At 35.8% G+C, this 22,091-nt stretch overlaps 1 protein-coding gene across 1 annotated transcript in view; it reads right to left on the minus strand.

Moving 5' to 3' along the window:
• Positions 1-3,582: 3,582 nt before the first annotated feature.
• Positions 3,583-22,091, minus strand: part of PTPRC (protein tyrosine phosphatase receptor type C) — a 61,571-nt gene continuing 43,062 nt past the window's right edge. The window contains exons 12-31 of the mRNA XM_050712242.1: positions 20,359-20,549; positions 18,610-18,670; positions 17,166-17,274; positions 15,924-15,955; positions 14,660-14,775; positions 14,070-14,160; positions 13,900-13,976; positions 13,632-13,668; positions 13,102-13,199; positions 12,659-12,784; positions 10,639-10,796; positions 10,012-10,147; positions 9,159-9,308; positions 8,601-8,691; positions 7,464-7,597; positions 6,483-6,617; positions 6,033-6,155; positions 5,429-5,607; positions 4,629-4,764; positions 3,583-3,855 (exon numbers count right to left, since the gene is read on the minus strand). Coding sequence (XP_050568199.1) covers positions 3,583-3,855; positions 4,629-4,764; positions 5,429-5,607; positions 6,033-6,155; positions 6,483-6,617; positions 7,464-7,597; positions 8,601-8,691; positions 9,159-9,308; positions 10,012-10,147; positions 10,639-10,796; positions 12,659-12,784; positions 13,102-13,199; positions 13,632-13,668; positions 13,900-13,976; positions 14,070-14,160; positions 14,660-14,775; positions 15,924-15,955; positions 17,166-17,274; positions 18,610-18,670; positions 20,359-20,549 — 2,453 coding nt within the window. The remainder of the gene's footprint in view (positions 3,856-4,628; positions 4,765-5,428; positions 5,608-6,032; positions 6,156-6,482; positions 6,618-7,463; positions 7,598-8,600; positions 8,692-9,158; positions 9,309-10,011; positions 10,148-10,638; positions 10,797-12,658; positions 12,785-13,101; positions 13,200-13,631; positions 13,669-13,899; positions 13,977-14,069; positions 14,161-14,659; positions 14,776-15,923; positions 15,956-17,165; positions 17,275-18,609; positions 18,671-20,358; positions 20,550-22,091) is intronic.

The raw sequence follows: 22,091 nt of genomic DNA on the forward strand, positions 1-22,091 counted from the left end.
GAATATGAGCGATGACTTCTATTTCAACAGAAGGAGAGAGGAGAGATGACAAATGATTTCTTGGTAGACTGTGATGCCACCACTGATTTATTCTGTATGTATGCAGTCTACTGTACCTCACCTGTAGTTTATTTTTTGCAAAGTCATTTTTGAGAACCACTATTATAAAGTTCATCAGCCCCACAATCCAATATTGACGCCATGCTGTATTGCCTTACAAAAAAAGTTATCACGGGCACACTACATTCCATTTTTTCTTTTCTTTTCTTTTTCAGTCCAAGAAGCTTCTGAAAAATCATCAGTTCTAAGTTGGGAATGTAATCTCACTGATACAGCAACGAATGATGTTCACAACCAAACTATCAAGGCTAAGTATGGAGGGTTCAGCTACAACACGCACTCCAAACCAGAGCTTTGTCTTACACAGACACAATCTATGCATTTGTATAAACAAATGCCATCTTCATTACCTCAAATGGCTCCATGCTACTGAAATGGAGCAAGCTGAACACAGCGCAGAGCTCTGAACAGAGGTGTTTGAAGAATTTCAGCACAGCCTGGCGGGTAAACTGAGAAAATGCAGCAGGGCCACCAAGGGACTGTAGGGAGCACTGCTGTGGGCACGTTCTGCGTGGTCGGGATCTCAGCTAACTGTCAGGCAAGGTCAGGCTAGCATGAGGTTTGCCCTCCAAAACCAAAACTGTGATACTGAGTGCTAAAATTGGTCCAAAGTAAATTTCCTGTTTCTTTTTTGCCTCTGTGTTGTGCAGTCACACTTTTGGATTCAAAAGATAACCTGGCTGTAAATGGTTATATGCCTGTTCCTTTGAAAAAGGTTTATTATTTTAATTTCACAAATTTCAGATTCAATGTATTGCTGATGCTGAAAATTCTGAGTCTGAGGACACAGCTATTTAATAAACCCCCATTTTTCACTAAGGTTGAAAAAAACAATAAGACTTATTTACAGTAACTTACTGTATTGCTGTAGAATTCCTTTTTGTCCCTAGCAAGGAGATATTTTAAATTAAATTTCTTTAATAATTTTGCAGTTGTCATCTTCCTTTCATTTGCATTGAAAAGAAAGATCAACTAATAAAACTTTTGTATAAAACTTTTCATTTATACCTTGCTGTACGTTTATGATGTACTGGGTCCCATTCTTCTTCTGAAGCCTTACATTTTTCTGACCACCGCAGCCTGGACCAGTCCCATGCTCAGTGGGCTGGACATTTTTATGTTGCATAACATTCATCTCAAGAATCATGATATGGCTGGTATTCATAACATACTCTCTCTGCAAAAGATATTAATATTACTACCTTTCATTACAGAGTGCAAGAAATTTATAAAAATATAAACTAAAGAGAAAAAACACAAGGTTCATCCCCAGCTGTAGTTACCTGACCAAGAAAGACCTTGTGAAGGCTCTGAGACCCTTCCTCTCTCCACATCTTCCTACACCTGACTCCACTAACACATTATCATTCTTCCACTTTTCTACTGGTTTCTATCCAGTAAATTGTGGCAGAAATCCCATCCCTTTGGTCACATTAGGCCTTGATTAACCGAATTTGTCTCCCAGATTACCTGTTGCTTAACTCACCCATTGCTTAGCTCTTTCTATCCTGGATTTCAGATTATAAAATACTTTTGAACAACAGCTAACTCTTAGCTTGAGGCTGTGGTTACCAGTCTTTTTCAGTTTAGCTCTACTTGAGAAAGTCAATATCTTACTTGGCATGTTTGTTTCTCAGTTTCTAGGCTATGCCAGGTATCCGGCCTGCTTACAATGTTGTTCTTGCCTTAACAAAGCCAGAGCAGTTTCTTAGCAGATTATTAGCTTGGGCTTTGTGCCTCACCTGTGATGTGCTTCATTGTGTTCCTGGGAGACATAAAAATACAACCACAGACTACCCACATGAATACAGAGCCTCCCAGCATAATGACACTCTTCTACAGATTCTGTCACCACCTTTTGGATTTTTGAAACTCAAATGACAATAGAAAAGGAAAAAAAAAGGCACCCTGATGTATACATAGCAAGTTCCTAGAAGTAATCAGAACTTCTAAAACGTATTAAGGCAGACTCCCTCAATTGTCACATTGGGATTGTATGAAGAGTTATTTTATATATACATATATATATACAGATATATATATATGTGAGTGTTTGCTGCCACTTACTCAAGTAAGACTACCAAGGTGCAGCACTAAACTGATAATTGTGAATTAATTATTTGATCTCAATTAGCTGCAAAATTAAATTAATCTTTTAACTGTGACCATATATGTTTTTTACATAGCTCTCTATTTTCAATTTTGTTTTGTAAGGAGAAATTAGGAGCATGCAGTGATAAGTGGAGGGGCACTAAGTCTGTTGAGTAACTGTTTCTTTAATGACTTCAAGCAAGAGAAAAATGGTTTTGTTCACCTGTAATGAGAGAATCATAACACTTACCTGGATTCATACACAGTATTATAAGAATTTCCTACTGAAATTTGTATTTTTTATCCATATATTGGACAGCACAAAATTTTGTGCATTTAGAAGAAATGACCAGTTTACAGACTGTTAGAACAATTTCCACCTTGTTAACTATTAATTAATCTTTTTATTTGTTTTAAAAACAGTAGGCTAAAATTCAGCGAGAAACAGTAGAAGTATCACAACTATAACATACAAAATCTCTTCAAAAAAAAATCGTAGTACTAGTTGAAATCTACACAGTTTGGAGAAAAGCATCTACTCTGAAAACAGGTCATATGCATTCATGGAAGTAGTCTCTTTAAATTACAGGATATAAGCATACAAAATAAATGTGCAAGCACACAGTATTTCAAGCTCTAAGAATAAACAGAACGTGTTTTCTGTCAGAACTGTAATCATTCAAATCTCCAAACTTTCTGCTTTGAATCTAATATTGAAATCTCAGATGAATATATATGGAGCAACAAGGACATCTTGAGGCAAGTTAGAAAAATGCAAAACTTCTATTCCACATTGATTTGGGAGGATTTACTGAAAATCTGACCCTTGGAATTAGCACACAATGTAAACAATAAGCTCTTGAAGTTGTTTGGCAAAGTCCCATAAATTCCACTTATTAAAACAGTGCTTGGTCAGCACTCCTGAAGTGATAGAACATATGCTTACCAATTAGAGTACTTGCTAATAGTTTTGAAGACAGGCCTGTTTTAGCAATACACTAGTCTTGCTGTGTTGAGTTGTTTTCCTCCTTGTTACAGAAGAAAAAAATAAAATAAACACTTCCCACTGCTCAACGTAAGAACATAGTATTATAGTATTACACTGTGCATATTTTTAAAATGAAAAGCATAAAAACAGTGAAAAGTTTTGGAAGAATTAAATGCAAATCTACACAAAAAATGAACTTTCACAGTTCTTTGTCACTCTCTACAAGTTTCAAGTATTCTGTTAAATTTGTAACTTTGAAAATCTTATGTAAAAGTAGATGTCTTTCAAAAAGGTATGAAGAGGGGAAAAAAAATCATATACTTCTTATTTTGGTTAAGATTTTTGCACATGAAAATGCATTGTTTATTTTTTAGCAAAAAAATCTAAGTTAAAACTGGAGTTGTGGGGCCATTTGTTGAGCTTTCTGTTCCCTTAGTAGTATCTGCAGCCTTAGAATCCTCACAAACTTCAGAAGCCCCATTTTCCTCTGGTATTGATGGGGTAAGATCAATAGTGATCAAATCAGTTTCCTGATCTTTTTTTTCTACTTCATTGCAAAATTCAACTTTATCTTCCTGCTGGCTGTTCTTCTTTATTTGTCCATTCTGTGCAGGGTAGATACTGGCAATGGTGTCATACAGAAATTGGTAATGTTCCTTAAAAATAAAGAGAAGAGGTTAGTATGAATGGAACACACAGAGCCCACAAATAAGCCCATTCATTCTTTCTTTTCTTGAATTTTAGAAACATAGTGCACAATTGAACATGGAGGACCACATATGAAGCAGCTTCCACAGTTTTTGGTGTACAGGATAGTGGTTCTATGGTTTATTCTGATTTCATGTGTATATAATGTCTCTGTAGCTGCTTCTGTCAGATGCTCCAAGTTGAGTCACTCAGTACCCTCTTGGTTCACAAGGCAAAGTCCCCCAGATATGTTTTTCAGAGTACCTAAATTGTAAACAACATTTATCACAAGGACTCTGGGAGAGTTATCTTATATCTTATCTTAAACCAAACCTGGTTTGTTTTTTTAGTAAATAAAAAGTGTATGCCAGAGACACAAATTCTCTGGAGTGACTTAAAAAAAGTTGATGGCTCATAACCTGTGAAATTAAGTTCGCCTCCTAACCCAGGGTGCTGTGCAAACATGCCCCTACACCAACTGTAGAAACACCAATTTATGCAATTTGTAATTGTACAATGTGCAACCTTCCACTAGGTGTTATAGCATTACAGCTCTGGATATCTCACAGACTTCTTTATTCTTACCAGTAATGCCAATTCCCAAGTAGTGATTAGTGGCTGTGAATGTCTTGATTATAATGAGTATTCACTATGCAGAAACGATGCATAACATCATAAGGATATTTGTGACTGTGATAAGCAATCTTGTGATTTGTCCTGGTAAGTCACAGGATTTACTTACAAAGGTGGAGACCACTCCCAGCCTGGTACGACGGAGAGCTTTTACTACTTGGAAAACATCTATTACTTCTTCTGTTTCTGCACTTTCCAAGAGGGTCATTAAAGCACAAAATACACCAGTCTGCTGCGATCCATCACTAGAAGAAAACACACCTTTTTAAAATGTATAATCAGCAAGACTTCTCAGTAAACAATAGCTTAATTCAAAGTCTATACAATGAATTACATTTTCAAAACATTTTTTACTGGACAGAAATTGTTACAATTAAGAATATCTGTAGGACATACACAAGACAGTTTATCTAGATTCCATTTGGAACTCATTTGAACACTTAACAGATAAGAGAGAAATTAGAAGTTTCAGTCCTAAAATCTCAGCAATCATTATCAGGATTATCTTCTCTTTAAAACGGTATGCAAGGCAATTTCTGGAAATGATCCTAAAAAAGTGGGCTTATACACTGGGTTGAACTAAAAGCTCTGCTGGGTCCTCATTAGTAATACATTACAAAAACTCTCTGAGCTAGCATTTCTTCTCAAAATACATGTACCAGGCAAAAACACCCAGCTCTAACCGCCTCCTCCACATCCATATGGGCTGAAGAGAATTGCACTCACCTTTCAGCACTATAATCAAAAAGGTCAGTTCTGAGCATTTTGAGGAATTTTATACAGAGAGCTGAGTGTCTTCCACAAGCCATGGCAGGGCTTGTGGGAAAAGGTGGGTATCACAAAATTGTGGTTATTAAGTATATCCAGAACTTAGAGCCAGGTTACAGAGCGTGCTGCATTTAGACCCACCGGCAGTGGACGACGAGTGGGACACTGCGGTTGTTCCTGTTGTCCTCAGAGGCTGGTCTGGTTGGGATTTTTTGTTTAAGGTTTAGAATCATGCTGACTAAATCTTTAGGATCTTCTGGAACATCCAAGCCACTCCACCTGTGATACTGATACTGATACACCTTCTGTGTTTCTTTCCTCTGCAAAACAGCAGTGGAGTCATAGTTAATGTTCAGGCTAAAATTAAAGATACATGTAGAACACCCATTGCAACTATTTTACAAAAGAAAGCTTTTATTCCTGGGGAACTATATTGTGATATGAGTTCTGCCTTCATGCAAATATGAGCTAGGCAGAGGTCTAAGCACTGCTTACAGTACAAAAGAGAGCTGACCTCCCGAGACTCCACTACTACCATCTCAGCAATTCACTAAGTGGTAAATTTTAGCCAGTTTGTAACATTTATCATGATAAACTGCTGGTCTTGAAGAGAAAAATACTTCAGTTTTTTAGCACAGGAGGTACGTGTGTTTGGAACTGTCCCTCCCCTCTTTCTTTGTGCTAGGTTTATAATTAGAAGAACTAGTGTAAAACTTCCTTTCATAATTTGCAAAGAAACTTTTACCTTCAGATGTGTAACATCAAATGCTCGTATCGTATAGCTAGGACAACAGTTGACATCCGTCATTTGAACTTCTATGCCATCATATGTTTGTTTGCCTTCTCCCCAGTACTGTGCACAGTGTTCCTAAAATAGATAAAAGTACAAGTCAGTGCTTACCATTCAAACTTCCTTTTAGTTTATCTTCCACATGCACTTACAGAACACGTTCACTTCAAAGTAGTAGGAGTTTCTCTGTATTTTTAAATATAGCATCAAACAATACTTTCCCTCAAAAATTAATTAGAAGGCAAATTAAGGAGGTAAACAATAGAAAAAAATTATATTGGAAATACAAATTCCTCATCTCATGAAACACACTTAAGTGGAGGAACAGAGTAAGAGAATGAAATTCAGTGTTTTCCTTCTATATAGAGGACCCTTAATACATCAGTGTGAAAATCACGCCCTCACCTGATCTCCTTCTTTTAGCTCTGTCAGCATAACAATGACTTTGACTTTTCTTTGGAATACCATCTGCCAGAAGTCAGAGATAGTTTCCTGTAGTGGTCCCTGTGTTGCAATCATGGCTTTTGGACCCCAGTAACCCTATAAAAGAGATTTTAAGTATTTTTTTTTCCTTAAATTCATTTGAAATGTGAGTGTCATGCAGCAGAACTCATTGTTATATAAAGAATAGTAAACTAATTATCCATTTGTTCATAGGGAAAATATGCCTATCACAATAGGCAATGAATGATCTTACAGGAATTGTAACAGCCAAGTGACATTAAACTCCCAGTATCACTTCCAAAGTATTACTTCCAGACTGACAACAAGATATACTCATGCTATGGTGAGACCCGCCATTATCTACAAAGCATATTTTTTCAGAGCTAAAACAAATATTTAATTCTACACAGTTGTTTAATTTCACCAATGAGAAGTTTAAGCTATACGCTAGACTTAGTGCATCAGTCAGTTGACACTGAGCTATCCAAAAGCAAAAATACGTTTACTTTTAGTAGTTGCTGTAACTGTGTCACACTTTAAAGAATCTAGATAAATCTAATTTACCTAATAATTCCATAACATCTATTATCTAATTAGAAACTGGTAACTGCTCTGTTTGGAGGTAAATATGACACCAAAAAATTGATGGCCCAAATTTTTACTAGTACAGTTCTGTATATCTGAATAACTGTACTCACATTTCACTCCCAGAGAAAATATTAATACAGATTGTCTTGTAGTAGTGAAATGTAGAAGATTTTGATTATTAAAATTCTAAATGGATTTGCCAATCAACCATTAGGTCTTCCTCCTCTGTTCCAGTAAACTTATTCTATTTGTGAAGCCAATAAGAGAATGAGTTCAAGCTATTATATAGTTATCATAGGCAAGCTTTATCTGAAAGCTTGTGAGATGCTTAGAGTGGACCCTCTATATACATACAGTTATGAAGGAAGCATTGATGTATTTGCTTGATTCTTCACAGTCACTTTCTTCATCTGAAGAATCATCTGAATCATGTTCACCCTCCTTAGTTTGTTCCTCTTCATTCCTGATTGGCACTCGGTTGAAGTCATCTGCATGAGACAGTGTCACAGTTATGCCACTGCTGCTTATATACAGCATTAGAGGGGGGCTGTCTCCACATCACCATTCTGCTTCCTCCAGGGAATCCCAGCTACTGTTTTTTATTGCTGGATGAAGATGGCCACACACATGGTGGCCTGGCTTCCCTTGTGGCTTGGTTGCTTTGCTCTGGGGGAAGAGCAAAGACAAGTTTTTCCAATGATCCTGAACTGTAGCAAGTTTCTGAACTTGGTGTTGTGGTACCAAGTATGTTTGTGGCTTCCTAAGCAGTAGAAGGGAGTCAGGGAACTGGTGGCTGATTTTGCAAAACCCTTGCAACACATACTAAGACCAGTTCCCAGGCAGTTGTGTCTTTACTGGGGAAAGGCCAAAGGCATCAGAAAAAAAAAAAGGATTTGACAGAAGAGGGCTAAGGGCTCCTCCACCCTGGGTAATGTCAAAAGCCAACCTTGAGGTACTCTAGATTTGAGAACGGCTCCTCCAGGTTCCCACCCATCAGACTACCTCCTTCTCTCTCCTAATGCAATTTTTAAGTGAGCCACAGACATTTTGGGATGCGTTGCATCCAAGTACTGAGCAAAGTTTTACCCTATACATAAGACAGTGACCCGCTCTTTGAAACCTAGCGCTTGTGATCCTTCACTAGCTTGTCTAGGGGTCATCAAGTTCTAGTTCTTCATTTTCACCAAAGGAAAAGGCAGTTGGTTTCTGATGTTTTAATGGAGTCTGTAAGCAGAAAAAGTCCAGTCCTTCAATAACAGACTGCAGAATAAAGCCCACTTTATTTGAAATAAACATAAACACTCCCAAGAATTCACAGTTTAAAAAAAAAAATCTTCTTTAAAACACTAAGAGAAGTTTCTAATTTTACAACATTGAGAAAATTAATTAATCAAATACATCTCAGTAAGGTAATTTACTGTCCTTGTTTGTTCAAAATTTAATAGGTTTCCAAATAGATAAAATAACAAAAGGTTCATAGAAAATACTTACATGGAATTGTATTGGCATTCCTATTTTTGCTTTTATTTTCTTCTCGATTCCCAGTGTTCTGTGTCCGCCAGCCTTTATAGGAAGGCAGTCTCTAAAGAAAGAAATGTGGCATTATGCTTGGAATAAAAATGGTTTCTAGGATCACTGTCCCCTCTGGACACCCATATCTTTTCTTCATCTCCCAGTGCATCACTTCTTAATATAATTCTATAAATTTTGGTCACACTAGATTGGTCTATTGGTCACACTAATTTGTTCTCGCTACATTGTACTACATGTACAATGGCATGGAAAATATGCACATAGACACAAGTAATCATTTTATGCCCTTAAACTTTATTTAAAATTTTAACATCAAAAGCAAGAATCAAATTTAAGTCATTTACAGGATAGTTTTCTTTCATGAAGGTAAAGAAATTGTTTCTGTGCCAAAGAAAATAGCCCAGAAGTGATCTATTTTATTTATATGGTACCTCTTTTTCATGGCTATTGTGCAAGGCACTTTTTAATGTTAATGGGAGTGACAGGTTAGTGCACTAGAAGGCAATGCTTATTTACCTGAAATTCTGCCTCCAGCAGAGAAGGATCACTTGGAGGATCTTTTCTTTTCAGATTGTTAAGATAGGAATGCAGTTCTGAGAGACTGATCTCTGTTTCTCCATATTGATTGTATTCCACTAGCGCTTGATGGATAAGGATGTACTGTGACTGGTATTTCCCATTTGAAGGATTTAAAAATGAAGTTATTGATGAGCAAAAAAAATCATAGCACTTTTTAAAACAATTATAAAAAACAACTACTTATATGATGTTACTAGTGGTAATAACAGTAAACATTAACATTATATAGGCATTAAATTAAACTATTGAAAATCATAGGGGCTTCCAAATTAAATATTCTGGAGCACGGTGTGTTGGATGAAAAGTATTCTGTAAATAAACATCATATCTTTCAAAAAACATGCAACTGAGATTTGAAAAATTTGATCTGAAAAACATCTAAATAAGTTTAAAACATACATTCCATCAGTCCATGACTTTTATTGTACTCTCAACTCAACTGAAAATCTCAGGAGACAGAGATATTTTTGAATATGAACATTAAGTTTGATTATATAAGTCCACATTTGTTCGCTTGTATTTATGAAGTGTATGCCAGAAGCTGGCTTATCAAATCCAAAATGTTGCTGTCTTTTTTCTCTAATGTCTAAACTTAAAAAGCTAAAGTTTCTAAAATTTAAAAATTGTACTGGAAGTTTTTCTCTCTCTTAATATTTTTAGAGCTATATTTTCTATGAAAAATTTCACCTGAATTGTAGGAGTACCCAAGACTGAGCAGAGCACTTCTGAGAAAAACTGATGAAGAACTTAGTGAAAGAGAGTTCCAAGTGAAAGGATGTTAGCAAGATACCTCTACTTGAACCATGAGGCACCGCTGCCGACGCAGCTTCACAACATAGCCATAAACATCCACTCTGCCTTCTGCATCCAGCCCCTCCAGCATTGCATCAATTCCAATATAGGTTCCAGTGCGCCCAACACCAGCACTGCAAAGCACAAAAGGATTTGGTTATCGAAGGGGAATGGCATCTTCCAGTCCCTCCCTGAGAGGGGAGAAGTCAGTGAGAGAGAGAAAGTGAAAACCCATGAGAAGTGGATAGAAAGGAAATCAAAACAGTTCTTCTAGTGAATTAATTGGCAACACTAAAAATTATAAGTTTGGATTTTAAGCATCTTTTAATGAAAATAAGGCCAATATTGTCAAACATGGTGCTTATAGCCAGAACAGTGTGGCATTTACCTGGCTGCTTTTCAGAAGTCTACGTATCCTCAGGTTTAGTTGACTTGAATCAGTCTTCAGGGACTTCAGAAAACAGACCTTTCAATGCCTCTCTAGCTATTTCACTCTTAAGTAATCAAATCACAAAATTTGGGATCAGTATCAAAACTACTGAACTTTCCTAGCTCCCTTTTGTGAATAGTTTCACTTCATGTTCATTTAGCATAATATATATATATATCTATATTTAAGATTTACCTGCAATGAACCACTATTGGGCCACTAAAAAAGTTGCTTAGAGCATTAACTCTGCGTCGGAGTTTAAGAAGGAGATGAGGATCCTCGGGAACTCCGTGGTCTGGCCAACTTGTGAACTGAATGTGAGTGACTTCTCTACCAGCTGTCCTTTCTCTTCCCTAGACAAAAAGAAGTATGTTTTTTTGTTTGCCTGTTTGATTGTTTTGTTTTTTTAACATATCTATATATGCAAAGCTAAAATCAAGTGCAGATATACAAAGCAAAAGAAAAATAAGGACAACAGTCATCAAATGTTGAAGCAGAAATTTCAAATAGTGTGCTGTCACGTGGTGCTCAATGGTCTCTCAGGTTACAACATTTTTCATATTCCGTTTAAATTAAAAAAGTAGCAGTCAAGAAAGCTGTGAATCAGGAATTCAGAATAACTTATACAGTGAACAAGCAGGAGGTTCAAAACGTTGTTACAAATACTTTATTCTCAGGCTAGCTTATGATCCAGAGTATAATATGTCTCCCCACTCTATTCATGAATAACTTGGCTAGTTTATAGCTCTGCTTGCTTCAAGGGATACTGGCTAGTAATTCTCTCATGTCTCCTAGAAGTACCTTGCTGAGGGTACCACAGATTAAAAATAAAATAAATAAAATTAAACTAACTCAGAATAGAAAAAGGTACAGGAGAACCTATGATTTTCAATGATACTGACTCTCTTTTTTAAGTCACCTGATTAAGGCTTAAACCACATCTAGGGTTGGGTCTTATTTTCATATGTTGCTGCTAGATTCAAAGAGAAGACACACATTTTGATAATCATCATTATAAAACAAAATGACAAAGACTTCCTATGGCTTTTTTACTGGCCAAGATTCAGTATGGCTACATGGGTATCTCCCCAGTAATTAATCCCCAAATTCTTGCTCAGACTTGAAGTATCCAGCTGTGACACAGCTGTTCATACAGTTATTCACCACTCTTTCAGGAATTATACATCACTATTGCACCAGAACTGTAGAAGTGTCCAATTTCTTGGCAGGGATGACTCTTAAATTCCACAAGCATTTTCAGTTTTATCTATATTAATACGATGTCAGCCAGAGAGCAGACAGCTCTAAAATATTAGTCCTCAGCCTGCACCAATCTTTCCCTTCTACTATTAGACTTTTTTAGTCACAGAGCAGTGTCTTTAACAGTTAATTCTTAACATCATCATATTCTCACTGTCTTCACACAAAGTTGCAATTTTGGCATTATTGAAATGCAATGAGACAGCAGAGTAGGAATTCCCAGCTGTAATCATGGGTCAAGATGGGCGGAGTCTGTTGCTTGAGTATTTTGCTGAAGATCTGTGATTTATATTCCACTTCCCCATACTGGAATATATTTGCAAAGGGTATGAGAGGAGCATTTAGCCTTAGATGGCAAATTTTCTTCTCAATTACAAATAGAGCAACTAATATGATTTCAGATGTATAAAAAAGATGGGTTAACCAGCCTTAGTGACTTTTCACATAGCCAAATGGTAATTTTAAAATGCTTATGTTTATAAATGCACTTGAGATTACCAGAATTTGTACACTGTACAACTGCACAACTGTTATGAGGTAGATAATAGTGGTCTGTGAGTCACATTAATTTTACTCGTAAAAGACAATGCTGAGATACATATAAACCAGATAAATTTCTGGATTAAAAACAAGCTAAATATCTAATGAAAACACAGAATATTAAGTTTTCCATACTTAGTATATTAAGTGTCCTCTTAAAAAGTAGATTCCAAAGTACTAGGGAAAATACATTTTTAAGTTGGGAAATGCATGTCTAGCTCATATTTTCTGTAACGAATGACACCTACATGTGGCAAGTCTTTATTTAAACCAAATATTGCTTGGGGAAAACCAGCAGGCATCTTCCAATGACAGCTGACTCTTCTCATGCTTTAAAAGAATTTTTTAACAAAACCTACAGACTCCAAATACACATTCCAACTCCAGTCAGTCTTACACTCCTGAGTCAACTTACCTTTGTGATATGTAGTTTCTGAATTATATAGTCTGGACACATTTTACTTTCGTTGATCTTCACAATAATGTCCCCGTATGTTGCAGAGCCGTTCTCCATTGATGGCCAGTACTGGGCACATTTGTTCTACAAAGACATGAAGTTAACTGGTGAGCAAGCATGACAGCAAAGTGGCAGACAGTAGAGAGCTAGAAGGAAGTCTGATTTTAAATAGACAGCAACTTAGTATAGTTTTCCAGTTTCTCATAGGTCTTGTCCTCTCCTGAAAAGGTGGTCACTACTTAGGACATCACTGCCAAATAATTCCAAATATCCATGGAATTCAACTTGTAACATAAAGCGACAATACTATACAATAGGTGCACAGCAACCTGTTCTGTTCCACAAAAAGAATCCACAAAAGAATGGATGGATGGATGGATGGATGGATGGGTATTTCTCACCCTGTTTCCTTCCTCACAGCGAGTAACCATGACAATAATTGTTGCCTTCTGCTCCCAGATCATTCTCCAGAAATCATCTGTGGTTTCATCCTTGGGGCCTGGCAGGAGATATATTAAGGGATTTTTTCAAAAAGAGTACAGCTACACAAAAGCTGCCTTGTTGATATGTTTAGCTACGCAGTCTGAAAAACTCACCAGAGATCATGCAAATAACAGCCACAGGTTTGCTTTCTTTATGACTGCAGCCATTAGGCTAAAACATTTTAAAAGTTATATATATATACATATATCTTTAGTACATATCTGTGAAATATGAAAATCCCTTGCATAAAACTACACAGAATCAGACTGTGCAGTACAATTTGTTCATCTTCACAAAATTCCTGAAGTCAAATCTCGTTGGCAACTTTTTTCACGTTTAATTTCAAAATGTTAGATTTTCAATTTTTCTTTAAATTCACTAATACTTTGTGACTACTTCCTAAGTGGTTGAATGAAAAAAAACAGATTCTTTTAAGTTTAGAAATTACCTTGTGCAGCAATATATTTTCTTGGTTCTTTGAAGCCCTGTAAAAATGTACAACGTTATTCAACTTTTAAAAAGAAAATACGAACATTTTAAAAAGATTTGCAAATTTAGAAATCAACTAAATATGCAAAACTCCAATAATATCAAATACATTACAAAGACTGAAAAAACTCAAATGGAAATCCTCAGAGTGTCTCATACACGAAATGTGCAGATTACAGGGTTTCTTCAATAGAGCCTATGAGGTTTTATAAGTAGAAATCACTCACATCAATATGACTTGCATTGATATAGTCTGATCCTGGATCTCCTGGTATCTGAGAGAGCTCAACACGGTTATGGTCATCTGTTTAAAGTATTTAAACAAAATAATTATATTGTCTTGAGGCACTGAGACAACAAATATTTATAGAACATGCAAAAACTAACAAATACTCACATGGAAGGATATCAATGTAACGGTTTTTGTTCTGATTATGGCTTTTTTTGGCCTCCCTTATTGAAAATTTAGTGAAAATTCTAGGAATACTCTGTAAAATACAGTGTTTATTTAATTAGTAATCATGTAATTAAAAGAGCTACTCACAATCAAATATATATGAAAGAAATTTGCTACTAAGACTCTGGAAGATAACTTTCATACAGTACTATTTCACATACTTCTATTTAAAATAAATGAAAAGTATTCTCCCTTAATTATATATCTCCACAATTATATATTATTTATATCCCCATGCCTATTTAGTGAAAGAGACTGTAGAAAGTTAACCTCAAAAAGTACTTTTGAACCACTCCAGAAAGAAAAAAAAAAAAAAAAGTATTTTCATTGGATCATAAGAAGAACTTGGTAGCAAAATTAACTGAAGCCGTATTTGACCTCAGATAAGAATTCACTCAATTTTCTAGATTCTTTGTTATTTATTTATAACTAGTGCGTATCTAGTGCATATACTTTAGACATGCTCCTGAACAGAATTTTTCCAACCACCTGGCTACAAATCTGTGGTATATATTGAGCCAATGACAAACCTGAAATTCATCCAAGAAAAGTCTTCCTTCATCAGCAATCTTCCTCTTATATGTCTCCAACAATTTCTCAGAAGGTATTGGCTCTATGTTCAGAAGCTGTCTTTCATCATCTTTAACTGTATAAATATGTTGAACATTTATTTTTACTGTTTTTTAAAATGTAAACTACATATCAGTAATGTAATGTGCTTCTCAAATTGTCAGTTAAATTAACAAAAGGATGAACCCGGTTATTTCAATTGAGTATATTTATTTTTCAAAAACTGTTATTCCCCAGACAATCTACAAGCAAACAGGTCCTGGGAATAACAGACCTTGTTCAGCTGTGGAATTGTGGACGCATCAGGAGGAGGCCACATGCAGGGACTTTGCATGAACAGCACTTTTGCACAAAGTGGCAATTGTCATACTTGGGTCACAGCAACAGACAGCCCAAACACCCACAATAATTATGGAGGTGTACTTTAGTTCTAATCATTTCCTGGCAATGTTTAAATGGATTACTATACAAACAACCTGCTTAACATTTCTTTTGAAATATAACAATAAATGTTGCCTACTTTTCCTAATTTTCTCCAACTTATTCTGAGCTGTAATAATCTGTACTATCTTTGATAATAATGATTGAACAAGGCTTAACATCTCTAACTAGACATCTGTTGATTTTTCAGTTCCATTTAAAAGATTGTTTAAACAATTATGTGTATCTGAGCAAATGGATTTGGATATCAACGCAGTATTACTTCCAATTTAATGTAATTAATTTTTGTGGGCTTGAATGTAATAAAAGATGTTTTCTTGAAGCTTTCTGGTATTGACTTATTCAGTTTGTCTTCATAAGCTTTGAAATCCTGTACAAAAAGCTACACATTATGCTTAGTTTCAGTCTTTGGAATTCGAAAGCCTTCAAAATTTTACAGTGATAAAGTACTGCTTTATGTTAAAATTTTTGATTTTAAGAAGGTATAGGGAAACAGGAAATCTGGGGTAACTTTTTTTTTTTTTTTAATGAAATAATATCAGGTTTTCAAACTGATAAACTTTGAGTTAATTTAAGTACAAATACTTCCGGAATATATTTGAAGTTCAATATTTCAATATGTAGAGAAATACTGAATGTGTGTTTTGTTTGTTTTTCTCTAAAGTAGGTTTTATCATGTCAATATCTGTAATCTACATATAAAACCTAGAATGTAAACAATCCAAAAGTGGCAGTAAGACGTGACTAATTTTATTTCCACCTGCTAAATATGTAGATACTCACCTCCTACAAGGCTGATGTCTTCAGAAGAATTGCTGTAAAAAAGCAAAAGCATCTGTAAAAGCTTTGACTAGTAAGACATATCTGATAATGAGTTAAATAAATACAGTTTCATATATGAACAAGACTGTTCAGTAAACAGACAGCATTACAAGCTCTTTATGAAATAAAAATGACACAGCTAGGACTTACAGACCCTGTACAGAGGAGCTTGGGATCCCTGCCCTACAATTAGCGCTATCACAGGGGAGAAACAAGGGAGCTGCATCAAAGAGTCTTACTGCTTGCATAATTTTCATAGAATCATATCATAGAATGGCTTGGGTCAGAAGGGACCTTGAAGACCGCCTAGTTCCAAACCCTCTGCCACGGGCAGAGAACCCACTAGTTCTGGTTGCCTCGTCCAACCTGGCTTTGAACACTTTGCTATGGATGGGGCATCCACAACTTCTCTGGGAAGCCTGTTCCAGTGCCTCACCACCCTCTGAGTGAGAATTTCCTCCTAACATCTAATCTAAATCTTTTAGTTTAAAACCGTTGCCCCTGGTCCTATCATCATCTGCCCAAGCAAAATTTTCTCTCCATCTTTTTTATAAGTCCCCTTTAAGTATTGAAAAGCTTCAAAGAGGTCTCCCCAGACCTTTCTCTTCAGACTGAACAGCCCCAGCTCTCTCAGCCTTTCTTCTTAGGAGAGGTGCTCCAGGCCTCTGATCTTGTGGCCCTCATCTGGACCTGCTCTAACAGCCCCACATACTTCTTGTGCTGGGGGCCCCAGACCTGGAAGCAGCACTGCAAATGGGACCTCACAAGGGCAGAGTGGAGGGAGACAATCACCTTCCTACACCTGCTGGCCACTTTGTGTGTATTATTTTTAATACTTTTGACTTACTTTATGAAGGAAAGGTTTTGCAGATACTTATGAATATTTTTTCACAAAAGTACTAACAAAGCATATTGTTCTGACAGAATAATTCTTCTGTGGCCTGAAAAAAGGTACACTAGAGAGATTTTAAATCTCGTTCATTGTATTTACATTGCCAGACAAACCACCAAGAGCGATTTTGAGGCTGTTTGTTTTTTTTTTGAAAGGATGAAAAGAAGAAAGGATGTCTTTTCCATGTATTAGTGAAATACGAAACTTCTAACACTTTTGCACTACCTGTTGTGAAATATCATTGAAAAAATAAAAAATAAAAAATAAAAAATAACATTTTTATAAGGAATGGAGAGAAATATGAAGCTTACCTAAGCTTTTTTTGGTGAAGGTCATAGATTTTATACAGAACCAATAGCAAAGCAATTGATGTCACAACAATCAAGAACACCAAGAATATGATCAGGGCCCTAGAGTTATCTAGGGACAGGAAAAGAAAAAAATATATATTATTTTTCAAATAAATAATTAAGAGCATAAAACATACTTTTTTTTTCTCTCCTTGTTTTTAAAAAATCTCTATACAGAACCAGCCTCGAGTTTTTTTTTCATTTGTTTGTTTTTTGATGAAAAGAACTAAGCAATTATTTTTAAATATTGAATTTAGGTTTGTTATTTAAAAGTTAAAAAATGCCAAGCTCACTGACAAGGAGAGAACTTTTTCATTAACAAAACTTTCACTTAAGTTCTTCATGTCCACCTGTTGAGATGCTACATCTCACTCACTGGCCTGGCATTGACATGGTCTGCGTGAGCTGTACATGTGAGCAGGGGAGCTGCCAGCTGCTCCTGGTTTTCAAGGCTGTCACACTGTGTGACAGAGGGAATGCAGTGTCTCATCCCCAGCCCCAGGAGCTCAGCCAAGAAGTGCAGACTGCCCAGCTGTAGGACTGAATTATCCTGTAATCAGTTACTCGTTATACGAAATAATATGTGAAGTTTTGTGTATTTGGTCAGAAAAAGATCTGTTCCTAAATTAATTTATTAATTTACCTCTTTTTAATTTTTTTTTTCCTTTCAGCTCTTGCCAGTGCTACAAGGACACTTCAGTAACATATTCTTCAAACAAAAATGTCTTTTATCCAATTTCTTTAACTCAGCTGTCATTTTGAATTGAATTCAAAACAGGCCTTCTCATTTGGGAGCATCAATGACAGGTTCCCTGTGACCCTTACTGTTGGTTAGACTCCAATGGCAGATGTGAAGGTAAAGTTCCCAAAAAGATGCAATGGAAAAAGCCTTCCAGGTGTATAAGTTACTTGAGATAAGTAATAAATAAAATTCTTATTTATTTATTTCTCTTGTCTACAGTACTTCCCATGTCTACAATACTTGGACTTTCTCATAATTTTTGGCATTGGACACACGAACTCCATGGGAGTGGGGAATCCCTGACAACTCACACATGTTCAGCTCCTGAAACACAGTATCTGAACACAGGAAAATAATTCTAAAGTGAATAATATAAGTCAGAAGAATGAATTTCTAATCACATTAGAACGTTTCCTGAAGAAGCCACAGCTATGTAGTTATTCTGAGTCATGTTTGATGACTTGTCAACATCATTCATTACATTAATGCTGAAGGAGGATACTCTTTTTTTTTTTGAATGCAGATATATTTTTTATATATAACTATAAAAATAGGCAGATTGGATTTTTATTTAGAAACAACTGTAATAGAATTCACAATTTACACTATTACTCTATACTATGCTAAAGACAAAAAGTAAAAATGCCATATTTATTTACTTACATCTGGTTTTTATACTCTGAATTACTGGGTTTCCTTTATGTTTGCCATTATACACACTGATCTGCATGCAGCGGGTGAGAATAATAAAAATGTTAAGATATAGCAAGTAAAATGCCTGCATAATTTGTTTTCAAAAGCAAAGAACTATGGGTCTTTGAAATACATCCATCTATTTTCAAAGAATAAACCTCACTGACAGCATGATCTGTTGTCAATCTTCATACAGCCCTTTACAGTGCATCTCATATTTCCACTTACGTTACAGCAAGATCTAGATCCAGAAATACGTTTATGACTGAATAAAAATGTTAGTGCAAGAGGAGAGACAGTTTACAAAATCAAAATCAGATGCATCTCAACAACAACAACAACATATACATTGTTGTTGTATATATATACAATATATATATAGCAAGAAGCTTCTCCAACTGCAAAAGCCAGAAAACCATTGCAGCAGAGTCAAAACCTCACTAAACCAAAGAGTGTTGAGGGTACCCTTTTGTTTATTCCCTGACCGGTTCAGCAAGTAGACAGAAGGAAATTGTGACATCTGCCAGCTTTCACAGGAGACCTGTTTTTCTTGAGCCTCTCCTAACTTGACCCAGAATCTTTTCATTGCTATCTAAGGCCATAAGGCTTTCCCTGGTTTCTCCAGTAAGAATTGGGCAAAATATGTTCAAAGCACAAACCAGTGTTTTGAGACAACTGGAAGCCAACTTCTTGTCAGACAAGCTGCTTGCTGCAAGTTGTGGAGAAAGGCCTACACGGGTGTGTGGTTTGTGCTACAGGGGACATAAATATTTTTGCTCCTATTGGAGATCATCTTTGTTTTCCAAATACATAGCTTTCTGATCATAATCTGTAGGAGAAATATTGACAAAGGCTCAGAACAAAGTTTAGACTACAAAAGCTCTCTGACAGTGCATTCCTCAGGAAGACATGAAGGGGGGAAAAAGATTTTTTAAAAAAGGAGGAGAATGAGTGAAACTGGTTCCTAAGAGTAATAAAACTCTGTCATTCCTACCAGTTACTTTCTAACCTAATGTTTCCTGAGAGAAGCTGTCAAGACAAAAAGAAATATTCCAATTGTCCACATTAAGGGATGGACACAAGGCCACTGGCTTCGCAAACAAAAGCCAAAAGGATGAAATGCCTAAAAGACGACAACATAGCAGGAAGCCTCCAGGAAAGTGAAGCCTGTAAACAGGGAACTCAGAGAATGATATATTTAAGATGGATACATGGGCAGGTTTGTGAAAGGCTGATGTAAGAACATGTCACAAAAAGAATCCAAACTGCATTATGATAACTAGTCCCTAAAGCATTAGGGACAGCTGAAGAACAATGTACAATGAAAAATTTTGAACAATTAATTTCAGAGCAATGATCTCAAGACTTAAGTTCCATATTTATTCTCTTTGATAGAAATGACAACCAGATATTCATTAAATGTGTTTTAAACATTGTAATATCAGATACATTTAAGACACCCAAATTTCTCTCCGTCCCATGCTATTCAGCTTGTACTTTTCATGCTGGCAGAACTTATATGGAATAGCACATAAGGAATTGATTGATATGGCTAGAAACATATGCAGAGACATTTTATTTCATAAGTAACAGCTACTTCTTTACATCTCTGGCCTACAGATTCACTATATTTGCCTTTTTCTCAAAGATCAAGTATAATACACCTAAACAATGAAAATATAGTTTTTTTTAGATGTTTAGCTTCATAAGCTTACTCACATGAAAGCTATAATTTGTCAAGTATGAGAGATCTCGTATTTGAAAAGCACATGTATTTTCATTTCTTTTTCCAGCATTCCAGGATAATAGAAACTGTGTTTCTTTCCCGTACACTTGTTGATTTTTGCAGGTAATGTTGACGACATTATCATCTTCCAGACGTAGACGGACATCAGTCACTGGATCTGGTACTATTTATAAAAGATGTGTTACTCCTTGCATTCTCATAATTTGAAACCAAATATTTTAATAACCACATGTGTTCGTGTCTATTTGTTATCTTCTCTCTTAATAATGTCAAACAATTTCTTCGTTAAAAATTTCAGTCGCAATTTAACAAGATAGATAAATAAAATCAATGCTGGGTTAATCATAGCCTTATCCAAGCTGGAAAAGCTGTAAAGGGGAGCTGAAACAGCTGGGAGGACCAGAACTCTAGCAACAGTCAAGCTGCCAGAGATAATAAGATGGCAACTTCACCTCTTGCTACTGACATCACTTTCTCATTTCAGGAACATGAGACAACAGACAAAACATGGGAACAAACAAAATTTTCAGTATAAGTCAGTGTCTAAGTTTCAAAGCTGCTGTAACTTGATTTTCCTATCAGAACTTACTGCTGTATTTTGCAAAAGTATTCTTTTGCTTCAAGTGTCACCTTGTCCTAAAACTGGCCTAAAAAACAACAGAAACTTTTTACTTTTTAATGATTATAAATCTGCTAAGGCTAATTTGTTTCCTAGCTCTGATTTTGTATGTTGCACCAAAAGGGCTTGAGAATGGGGACACGGGATCTTTCCTTGAAAGTTTTTTAACCCTTTCAGAAAGTCAGAAAGTAAATAACCTTCAGCATAACGTAGCTTTATTAGCCACATCTCAGTAGAAGGCCACCGCAGAAATTTTCTTCAAAATTCCTTCAACTTGCAAGGCACTATATTAAAAAAAAAAAAAAAAAAAAAAAAAAAAAAAAAAAAGTGCAGTTGTTTCTTTCTTCATATGAAGAGTTAAGCTGTGTGTGGCTTTATGAGCAGATTTCATCTAGGAGCTAGCAGGACATACGACTCGGATGGGTGGGTGGTGGTGTGCATTTTTATGCACAGGGCAAGTCTGTGAATTTCCTACTCAGCATGCTACTGAAAAAGCTGTGGCGAGGAGAAAGTGGGCATTTCCTGAGGGAATGTGTTTGTTGAGGACAGAAAAATATTTTACACAATGTCATTTTTTCTAGTCCCAAGGAGTTGAGCTCTAATGATATATTCTCCTCTTCAAGAAATAAAACCCTTGCAGTATCAGATTGATCATGTTATCTGCTGCTGTATCACCTGGAGAATGTTTAATACCATTAATTCATGAAGGCAAGCAAAGTGTTACTTCCTCAAAAAATACGAGAACTGTGTGGTTTTTTGTTTTGTTTTGATTTTCTAGACCCTTAAACTTGTGTCATGGAACATAATCTCCACCCGAGGTATTAAAATATGAGTATAGCCCCAGAAAGTGGGGTCTCCAAAATGCAAATATGCTCATACTAGATAATCATAAAGAAAGAAAAAAAAAAGGATCATCGTGCTGATATTAGGACTGTTTAAAAATAAAGTATATTTTTCAGTTTTGGTTACAGTTAAGTCTCAGATCAAATATATTACATTATCAATCCATTCATTTACCGGTTGTTTATTTGTTTCCCTATGGGGTTTCAGGTGATAATTTTGATCTCCATATTGTTCCAAATAGAA

Source organism: Cygnus atratus, chromosome 8 (assembly GCF_013377495.2).
Source record: "Cygnus atratus isolate AKBS03 ecotype Queensland, Australia chromosome 8, CAtr_DNAZoo_HiC_assembly, whole genome shotgun sequence".
Classification (NCBI taxonomy): domain Eukaryota; kingdom Metazoa; phylum Chordata; class Aves; order Anseriformes; family Anatidae; genus Cygnus; species Cygnus atratus.